Genomic DNA, 10,793 nt, shown 5'->3' on the forward strand with positions numbered 1-10,793 from the left:
CATGTTGTTCTTCGCGCGGCCACTTGTTCGATAAAAGGATCGAGTTCGACCACAGAGCATTACCACCGGTATGACTCATGAAGCCGACTCCGATCCCTTGGACCACCTCTTATTTGCGCCTGAACTAGCCATCCTTGAGTCCACGCGCCACCTTCTGTGTAGCTTCGAGACGATTTGGGCGATAGCCGATAAAACGGCGTTCCAGCCAACTTCATCTTTACACATCCTCCGAACTAGGTTGTCCGGGGTAGTGTCCAGACCACATGTGGCAAGCATGTGGTCACGCATTGCGCGAAAACGTGGGCACACGAACAACACGTGTTCCGCCGTTTCCTCTAAACCTGCGCACACCGGACACTCGGGCGAGGCCGAGCAAGCCAGCTGCGTTACCTGCACTGTGATTTTGCAGCACGCTTAAACGCCGGGCACATCGAACCCCCCATGGGGTGCTTGCTGTTCACAGCTTTGCTGGAACAAATCAAACAATTGGGAGGGTTCGTGCAGCATTGTGCCTTGTGCCCCTCCAATCCGCAGCGTCGGCAGAGATTGCTTCTGTCAGGGCCTTTGCAGTCCCATTGCTTGTGCCCCGGTTCCAGGCACTTGAAGCAAACTTCGGGTTGCTCGTATATGCCCGAATTGAGGTGATGTCTGTTTTTGTGTATGTGTGTATGTGTACAAAATTTTGTAGACACACTTTTTGGAACTTAGCATTGGCCGAATTATTCGCAACTGAGACTGAGACTGGGACTGAGAATCCTGTCCCATTGTTTGCTATTAAAAATTGGCTAAATTGGATTATGGGATCAAAAGTTATGACCAAAATACTATTTTCAATGCGCAAAACACGCTAATAAACGTTCACTCATATTTTTTAGCTTTTTTGCACGAGAAAGGCGCCAACACCTCTAGGTGGATTAATCAGGGTTTTTCTCTCGGTACTTTTGAGTTGGAAAACCATCGGTTATTTATTGCGTCCACTTTAAAATGAGATTCCTAGAACATTTTTTTTCAATCATCATATAAAAACTAAGGGAGAATCGAATGTTACCAAATTTTAGTCTAAATAACTTGTTTATTGGAGCTCAAGTGTCAAAGTGCATAACGAAAACGAACTCGATAAATTTATGTTATCCCATGAAAAAAGCAAAGCAAAGGCAACATTTTATTATCAACTAGCTGTACGTACCCGGCCTTGCAGTTTGATTCGCAGTTTTTTCACAATTGGAAAATGAATAAACCAATTGGTCAACAGGATGATTGTGTTTTCTTATTGATACGGCATCATTTGATTAAAGAAAGGCAGCATCATCAACGTGCACTGCCCACACGAAGGGAGACCCGACGACGAGGAAGAAGCGTTCTACGCACAGTTGCAGCAGATATACGATGGATGCCCACTGCGCGACGTCAAAATCGTCATCGGTGACATGAACGCACAGGTAGGAAGGGAGGAAATGTATAGAACGGTCATCGGGCCGAATAGTCTGCATACCGTATCGAACGACAACGGGCAACGATGCATAAACTTTGCAGCCTCCCGCGGAATGGTAGTCCGAAGCACTTTCTTCCCCCGCAAGAATATCCACAAGGCCACATGGAAATCACCTAATCAAGTAACGGAAAATCAAATCGACCACGTTGTAATCGACGGTAAATTCTTCTCCGACATCACGAACGTCCGCACTTACCGCAGTGCGAATATTGAATCCGACCACTACCTCGTTGCAATATGACTGCGCTCAAAACTCTCGACGGTGTACAACACGCGTCGGAGTCGTCCGCCGCGGCTAAACATTGGGCGGCTACAAGACGGTAGACTAGCCCAAGACTACGCGCAGCAGCTGGAAGTGGCACTCCCAACGGAAGAGCAGCTAGGCACAACATCTCTTGAAGATGGCTGGAGAGATATTCGATCCGACATTGGAAGCACCGCAACCGCTGCACTAGGCAAGGTGGATCCAGATCAGAGAAACGACTGGTATGATGGCGAATGTGAGCAGTTAGTTGAGGAGAAGACCCAGTCAACACAAAATCGTATATGATGCGACATAAGATGCTAAAGTGGAGGCGATATACGTACATGTTGTATGGGGATGTACCTATATGACCTCCACTTTAGCATCTTATGTGACATTATATACGATCTTGTGTTGTCTGGGGAATGCAGCATGGGCGAAATTGCTGCAACACCGCACGAGGGCGAACGAGGCACGATACAAACGGGCGCGGAACAGACAAAACTCGATTTTCCGGAGGAAAAAGCGCCAGAAGGGAGATCGAGACCGTGAAGAGACGGAGGAACTGTACCGCGCTAATAACGCACGAAAGTTCTATGAGAAATTGAAGCGTTCACGTGCCACAGCCCGACCGCGAAAATCGAAAGACTGCGGTTGGCCGAGCACGTAGTCAGAATGTTGGACAGAAATCCGGCTCGACAACGATTCGACGGGAACAAGAAGGCGAGGTGCACAGCGAGCAAGGTGGATCGATCAAGTGGAAGACGATTTGCGGACCCTCCGCAGACTGCGTGGTTGGCGACGTGCAGCCATGGACCGAGCTGAATGGAAAAGACTTTTATGCAAAGCACAGGCCACGCTGGCCTTAGTCTGAAAATAAATAAATAAACCGCAATGGTCATTTTTCAGAAAGGATCATTTGGTCGAAAATGTAATTTAGTCGAACAAGTCGTACGTCCGAATCTGTCTTTCAACCAAGCAGGTAACTTTGCCATAAATGTCATTTATCCGAGCGATCATACGACCGTAAATGTCCGACATGCGAGTCGGCAATGTCCCAGTGGGGGATATAATGCCAAAGAAGAGAAGAAAAATATCTCAAATGTTGGGGAGAAAGGTTCAAAACACACTCATAGGGCAAAATGGACCAACTTAAGTGTATGCGATAATACATAATTTTCCCTTCCTCATTCAAAAAGTTGTACCAGAAGGTATGTGTTTGTGCATATCAGACATGCATAAATTGATGCCAAATTTTCATCATCAACCTTCAATTAAGTGCATGAAATAGCTGTTAAGGTAAGTATGAGCTGAAATCAATGAGTAAAGAAGCAATTTTGATGATGCTTCAACCTGTCCTGGATTTTGTTTTTTTTGCAAATCCCATGCGAAGATCTAGAAATGCCCACGACTCTGCAATGTTCCTTACATATTGTGCAAATAGTCAAAGAATAGCTTAGCTTGATTAACTGTACACATCGTAGTGGCTCAACATGATTGATCGAGAAACAGCAAATGTGCACAGCTTGCCAATTGAATAATCTTCTTGGAATAAATGAAAATTATTCTCATTGTACTTGCTTCGGAGTCTCCAATTCATGACCAATAACGATGCCGGTCACGTCCTTACAGTCAATTTAGCATTAGGAGAGGTAAATTAGTTTGACACTTATTGTTATAAGAGACCGATGAATGCTCTGCATCTCCGTGAGCGCCACGGGAAAGGAATCGTTAGTTAGTTGAAAAGCTAATTTATGTGAAGCAACTTTGGTAAGCGACTAAATATTTATTGTGTTCGCGTTCTCCCGAACTCTCTGCCGTCCCGTGACCAGCAGCAACGTGATAGATTTCGCACTCATATTGTGCAAATAGTCAAATAATATCAATAATATCAGTGTTTATTTAAGTCTTGGGAACTGTATGTATATTTCGATGATTCGCCGAATATTGACTGGTGTGAGTCTTCAATCCTCTGAATTTTTATTCTTCATTCATTTCATTCATTTATTTAGTCTACATCTAAACAGATAACACTGAATCAACAATTTGACGCCACAATACGCATCTCTCCATCCTCGAATACGCCCCACGCTCGCCAAGTCGTTTTGCACCTGGTCTGCCGTAATCTGAAAAAGTGACGGATGCGCCAATTTTCAACATACACGTTTTCCATTTTTCTGTTAAAGAGTACGATGAGTACTATTCGTTAACACCATTTTTGAAAAATGGCATATACCTACGTCACTTTTTCAGATTACGGCAGTGGTCTGCCCACCTCGCTCGCTGTGCTCCGCGCCGTCTCGTACCTCCCGGATCGGGAGCGAACACCATCTTTGCAGGGTTTCTGTCCGGCATTCTTGCAACATGTCCTGCCCATAGTACCCTTCCGGTTGTAGCTACATTCTGGATACTGGGTTCGCCGTAGAGTTGGGCGAGCTCGTGGTTCATTCTACGCCGCCACACACCGTCTTCTTGCACTCCGCCAAAGATGGTCCTAAGCACCCGTCTCTCGAATACTCCGAGTGCTTGCAAGTCCTCCTCGAGCATTGTCCATGTTTCATGTCCGTAGAGGACAACCGGTCTTATTAGCGTCTTGTACATGACACATTTGGTGCGGTGGCGAATCTTTTTTGACCGCAGTTTCTTCTGGAGCCCGTAGTAGGCCCGACTTCCACAGATGATGCGCCTTCGTATTTCACGTACAGACGAATTCCTCGACCACCTCGAAGGTATCCTCGTCTATCATAACACTGCTTCCCAGGCGGGCCCTGTCGCACTCGGTTTCGCCCACAAGCATGTACTTTGTCTTTGACGCATTCACCACCAATCCAACTTTTGTTGCTTCACGTTTCAGGTGGGTGTACAGTTCTGCCACCTTTGCAAATGTTCGGCCGACAATGTCCATGTCATCCGCGAAACAAATCAATTGACTGGATCTATTGAAAATCGTTACACCCGGCTCTCCGCATGACACCTTCTAGCGCAATGTTGATCAACAGGCACGAAAGTCCATCACCTTGTCTTAGTCCCCGGCGCGATTCGAACGAACTGGAGTGTTCTCCCGAAATCTTCACACAGTTTTGCACACCATCAACCGTTGCTTTGATCAGTCTGGAGAGCTTCCCAGGGAAGCTGTTCTCGTTCATAATTTTCCATAGCTCTGCGGTGTTGAACTTAGTCTGTAGATTAAAAAAACACCTTAATAAAGACCAAAAAAAAATACATAGCTCTACGCGGTCTATACTGTCGTATGCCGCCTTGAAATCAACGAACAGATGATGCGTTGGGACCTGGTATTCACGGCATTTTGAAGGATTTGCCGTACAGTAAAGATCTGGTCCGTTGTCGAGCGGCCGTCAACGAATCCGGCTTGATAACTTCCCACGAACTCATTCACTAATGGTGAAAGACGACGGAAGATGATTTTTTTTTATTCCTTTATTTATTTGTTAGGCACTCTGTGTTACTTGACCGCTACTGTGCCGAGATCTACTGTGGTATTCTGCTCTACAGAATCCACACAGAATCTATTTTTAGATTTCCATTACCATTATTATTGTCATTGCCAGTCCATCTCATCGTGAGTCCATTGTGTCCGTTTGTTCATATCATGTATCCAATGATCGTTGCGTTTTTCGGTTGCCATTTTATCCGGGTAATGTTGGAGGAATGCCTCCTAGAAGAACAAGTTGTCAGTCAGGCCATCAGGCAGCAGGGACGCCACCGTATGGGCTGCGGATCTGGTGACTGACGAGGGGTTGGGAATCGAACCCTTGACCATGCGCTTGTGAGGCGTACGTGCAGCCAACTACTCTACGGAACCCCCCTTACGGAAGATGATCTGGGATATCACTTTGTAGGCGGCATTAAGGATGATGATCGCTCGAAAGTTCTCACACTCCAGCTTATCACCTTTCTTGTAGATGGGGCATATAACCCCTTCCTTCCACCCCTCCGGTAGCTGTTCAGTTTCCCAGATTTTGACTATCAAATTGTGCAGGCAATTGGCTAGCTTTTCCGGATCCATCTTGATGAGCTCAGCTCCGATACCATCCTAACCAGCTGCTTTATTGGTCTTTAGCTGTTGGATGGCATCCTTAACTTCCCTCAAGGTTGTTGGCTTCCATTGTCTGCTGAACTGACGTACCCTAGTAGCACAGTTCAGATCGATTTGGTTGCAGCAACTTCGTGACTGGATTTGATCGCATATGAGTCCCAGTGACTTATATGTGACAAGTGTGCTACTCAGGTAGTCATCTCCTCCGCTGCCTTGACTTTCACTGCCCGTACTCTCAGCGCCATTCAAATGTTCCTCGTAGTGCCGCTTCCATCTTTCGATCACCACACGTTCGTCCGTCAAGATGCTCCATCCTTATCCCGGCACATTTCGGCTCGCGGCACGAAGCCTTTGCGGGATGCGTTGAGCTTCTGATAGAACTTGCGTGTTTCTTGAGAACGGCACAGCTGTTCCATCTCATCGCACTCCGCTTCTTCCAGGCGGCGTTTCTTCGCCTGAAAAAGGTGGGTTGCTGCCTCCGCTTTATTCTATAACGTTCTACGTTCTGCCGGGTACCTTGCTGCATTGCGACCGTCCGCGCTGCGTCCTTCTTCTCTAGAATCTGTCTGCACTCTTCGTCGAACCAATCGTTCCGTCGACTTCGTCCCACATACCCGACGTTTATTCTTACTTTTAGCTAAGATTCAAATTGTTGGTTGAACGTAAAATGTTGCATTTTATTTTCCTTAGGGCTTTCTTAATGCTTAAGCGGTGCTATCCCATGCTCTTAAACCTGGTTTCAGGCCTAAGCGTAGGTGAAAAAATCGGCCTTTGATATTTATATAGATATTTAATATATGAATATTTGAATCGATAAATGTGCTCAACCACAGCATAATAAGCTAAGGTTTGAGCCTTATACTCTATTCAGCGTAAATGTCTATATTGGACCCTTAGAGAAAGTGCTTATGAATAACGGCTTGTATCTAAGAGCAAGTTTGAAACATACGGAAATCGTACTATACCATGGATTTATGAAACAGTAATTTGAAATGAGCATCAGTTGTTGATTAATGTCCCAAAATTGCAACTTGCTGAGAAACTCTTCAAATGTATAGGACATTTTGGATTCTCCCAATTTGATTGTATTTTAGGTTCCGCTTGTCGAATGATCCAATGCATAGTCTTATCTTTCCATTGTCATGCATCAATAAGAAGATTATTACATTTTAAATTCTCAATTTCGGCATGAACCATTGTGTATGCATGCACAGATTTGCAACGAACATGTTAACGAAGCACGATTTCAAAAGGAACGCATTGTAACGTTTACCTTATTGAACATTAAAATATCAGTTTCTAGGACCAGGATACTAGTAAAACAAATGCAGATCACTTTTTTTTAAGCTAGCGATGGAATTAGCGCAAAAATCGAGAAAAAGTGCCTGGCGACTCAATTTGGTTACCCTACTTGGACTTGGACGTTTTGCAACAACAATTTCTATGCTTTGCTGAACAAATGGTCTGGTCATAGATGTGATATAATTCAACGCACGAAACATATTTATTGTAGAATTTATATTCAAAATTAAGAAATATGTAAATGAAATTAAAATTCATCAATCTGAATTTATTGTTAAAATAGGGGGGGTGGTGGTGGTAAGGGGCACAAGGCCAGGCCCCCCTGCCCCTCCTTATTTACGCCAATGATGCCAGCATGAGCCTTAGATCGCGAATTAAAGAGAAAACTTTTTGTATGACGAACAATTCTTCACCGGTCCACAAGATGTTATGTAATAGTTCTTTAATTTGTGTAGAGATTTCGGCTTTTTCAAGGGAAAAAATTGGCAGAGTAAAACGCTAATCGATTAATGGTTTTATAAGACTGAGATAGCCGAAATCTCTACATTAAAACTATTTCCAGTCGTCTCCAATAACATACGTTCTTTAATTTGTATTCAAAGATTCTTGGCATGTGATATGAGTTTTATTATGCTTTGATATTTCGTCAATGCTTTAAATATAACTGATTGTAAACAAAGCACTTTCAAGAAGATGTTGCGCTACTGTTTTAGTAATTGATAGTGGCATACAGCTTACATTGAAGCACCAAGTGTGGAGTGTTTAGATTAGTTTTCCATAATCGGTCGCTAAGGGTTCATGCAGCGTGTGACAATAAACGGCGGATACTTGAAGTACGGGTTAGAAGTAAAAAGAAATAGTCGTTCAGCTCTGAAATTTCCAAACTCATCCTAGGAAAAGTGACACATCATGTGTTGACTACTTTATCAATGTTTCGCAGCAGTTCACTATACCAAGCTAGCCAATTAGCATATAAATTGATATTCGGCCCAAAACGAGACTTTATTTTCATTGACGGAATACCGTACTTGCGTAACACAAAAAACAGGAACAGAATTTCTATTTTTCTGTGAATCATAGATCCCCAACCAAAACAGAAGCCACCGCTGCGCTACCGTTGCTGCCATGAGGATTGATTCTTAAGGTGGTCCTTACACGATATGCTTGCATACCACCAAAATGCTTTTTATGTCGTCTATCTTCGCATTTAAATAGGGACATTATTCGGTAGGTGGACCTGTAGAGAAAATAGCACCGTCACTGCAACGGTAGGATTTTAAATGGAGTCATTACCGGCCGAAATTGGTTCCATGGGAAATAAATAAATGGCTTTAAATACATTTTCTACCAATGATTTTTACTCTTGGATAGACTGGACTGGCCACAAACAGAAGGAATCGGTTTCACTTTTTTGCTGCATATTTTAATGTACGTATTTTCACGAGCAAGAACTACAGCGATGATTTGATTTTCTGATCAATTTGACGCCCGGTAACATTTATTTGCATTGAGGCTTCCTTCCCTACTAAATGAAACATACTTATCTCGAGTGGTCTACAACTGATTCGTTGATAAGTGGATGGCTTAACCACTTAGTTAGCACTCAACTGAATGGCAATCGATTCTGCTATAAATGCAGCGATTCGCATTGCAATCTATTGTCAGTTCCTTTTCAACTGCAGCTGTAGTAATCGAATCAATCATGAAGACCATTTTCGTTCTTGGTGCATTTGTAGCATTTGCTGCAGCTTCGGCAATCCCAAACACGCGCGCTCTGAAAGATGATTTCCAAGAGTTTGTCGACCTTGTCCCGGTAGACAAACTGGTCGGTGTTGCTCTGAAGTATCTCACCACCGACAAGGAGTTTAAGGAGTTCTTCAGCTACCTGCAGGGTGCGGAGTTCTCCGCCGTTTGGGATCAGTTCTTTGCCCTGAAGGAAGTAAAGGATGTGCTGAATTATTTGGAGGATGCAGGCCTAGCTGTGTACGATGCGCTGAACACAGTTGCTGATTTTCTTGGACTGCATCACGTTAAGCCAACCGTTAAAAGCTGTGAGTATATTATTCAAGCGCCCTGAAAACCAATTTTTGAGATCAATTTAATTTCAGTGGGAACCAGAGGACTGAACGGTTTTCTCGATGAAGTTGTTGGATTGTTGCCTTTGAATAAATTCGAAGCCCTGTTTGAAGAGAAACTGAGCACCAGTCCCGAGTTCAAGGCTTTCTTCGAAAAGCTGCGCAACCTCGATTATAATAAGTTTGTTGATCTGTACAATGTAAGTATGGTGGCGAAGCAATCAACTCGTGAGATACTCTTCTGATACACTTTTCGTTCAACAGAACTCCAAGGAAGTCCAGTCGTTCCTCCAGAAGCTGCGAAACTACGGAGTCGATGTCGACGGTTTCTTCGATCTCGTCGCTGGATTTTTCGGATGGGGAAAGTACTGAATTGTAATTAGATATGGATGATCTTGATATAAATAAATTGCATTAACTTAAGATCTAATGGTTCTTTTTATTCTTATAACTAGTATTTGATTCAATTACGTTTTCTACCTGAGCACGTCGAAAACCCCAGAAAAATTGCTTACGTAATAAGTGTACGACCCCTATAAACATTTTAGTACTATGTAAAAGAAGAATGTGTAGATCGAAATTTTGATTTTTTTTTCTCGATCGAGCGTTAATTAAAATGTTCAATAATAAAATCCATTCTTGTTATTCGATTTATTTATAGAAAGATAAAGGGCTGAGTATTGAACAACGAGTGAAGAAACGTATATTGTGAGCTGGCGTCGCCCTCGAGCATAAATTGAATTTCGGTCAGGCAATCATCTTCACCATGCTGATCAATTTACAATTTACAAGTAAATTATTTCTAAGTGTAGAGTATACTATATTTTTAAGTATTCAAGTAGTTGGTTGGCTGCGGTCTCCACTAGTTGGAAAATCGATTACATTCTGTTGCTGAATCTAGCGCAGCCGCTCAAGCACACTTTATTCAGTTACATTTCCGGCTGCATAACCAGTTTTGGACCGCATGTAGCGCAAAGTGTGGTTTCCTTTGGAATAAAGTTTATTTGTCTGAAACCAAACCGGAGGCAAGCGAGCGCAAAAAAGGACGTACAGTGAAACCCAACCAACCCACTTTGGTCGAATGCTATTTTGAATTATTCGCCCCCGAATTCAGCTCGCGCACAGACACATTGCGCAACAAAAGAACTGGAGGAAAAGCAGCAACAAACCTCCACTGAGTGAGCAATAATTTAAAATCCTCTTAGAGCAAAGTGACTATTTTAAAAAAGTGTCATTTGGGGTTTGCTGGGAAATCATTCTTCTTCTAGAGAGGGTATAGGTGTTTTACATTTTTTGCCACTTTCTCGGTCGAATGTTTCCATTTGCAAAAGTCACTTGAGGTTTTCGGTAGCTACCAATCGTACTTGGTGCTATTCGTTCCACTTGGGCTACGCTCCCCTTTTCCGAGTAGAGCACTCGAAAAAAAAAATGAGGATAAAGGAAAAATCAACGCCAAAATTGACTTTCTTTCCAAGTCAATTACTCTTCTTAACCGCGTTGATTGTACTCTGACGGAGTGAGGTTGGAACTGATTCTCCCGAGAACAACACCGTGATGGTCCTTACTTTTTCACCAGCAGAGAACAGAAAATTTCGAACACGAAGTGAAAATCCAGCGGCAAAG

The 10,793-nt window shown here is 43.3% G+C and overlaps 1 protein-coding gene across 1 annotated transcript; it reads left to right on the top strand.

Annotated features, from left to right (window-relative positions):
• The first annotated feature begins 8,750 nt into the window (after window positions 1-8,750).
• On the top strand, window positions 8,751-9,684 carry LOC134216957 (protein G12-like). The gene is made up of 3 exons (XM_062695716.1): window positions 8,751-9,146; window positions 9,204-9,370; window positions 9,435-9,684. The coding sequence occupies exons 1-3, from the start codon at window positions 8,798-8,800 to the stop codon at window positions 9,540-9,542; spliced, it is 624 nt and encodes a 207-aa protein (XP_062551700.1). The 5' UTR covers window positions 8,751-8,797; the 3' UTR covers window positions 9,543-9,684.
• The last annotated feature ends 1,109 nt before the right edge of the window (window positions 9,685-10,793 follow it).

This window comes from Armigeres subalbatus, chromosome 2 (assembly GCF_024139115.2).
Source record: "Armigeres subalbatus isolate Guangzhou_Male chromosome 2, GZ_Asu_2, whole genome shotgun sequence".
Lineage (NCBI taxonomy): Eukaryota > Metazoa > Arthropoda > Insecta > Diptera > Culicidae > Armigeres > Armigeres subalbatus.

Coding starts and splice junctions, on each gene's coding strand:
- LOC134216957 (XM_062695716.1), top strand. CDS start 8,798: ATGAAGACCATTTTCGTTCTTGGTGCATTTGTAGCATTTGCTGCAGCT. Junction 9,147..9,203: donor TAAGCCAACCGTTAAAAGCT/GTGAGTATATTA, acceptor ATTTAATTTCAG/TGGGAACCAGAGGACTGAAC. Junction 9,371..9,434: donor AGTTTGTTGATCTGTACAAT/GTAAGTATGGTG, acceptor TTCGTTCAACAG/AACTCCAAGGAAGTCCAGTC.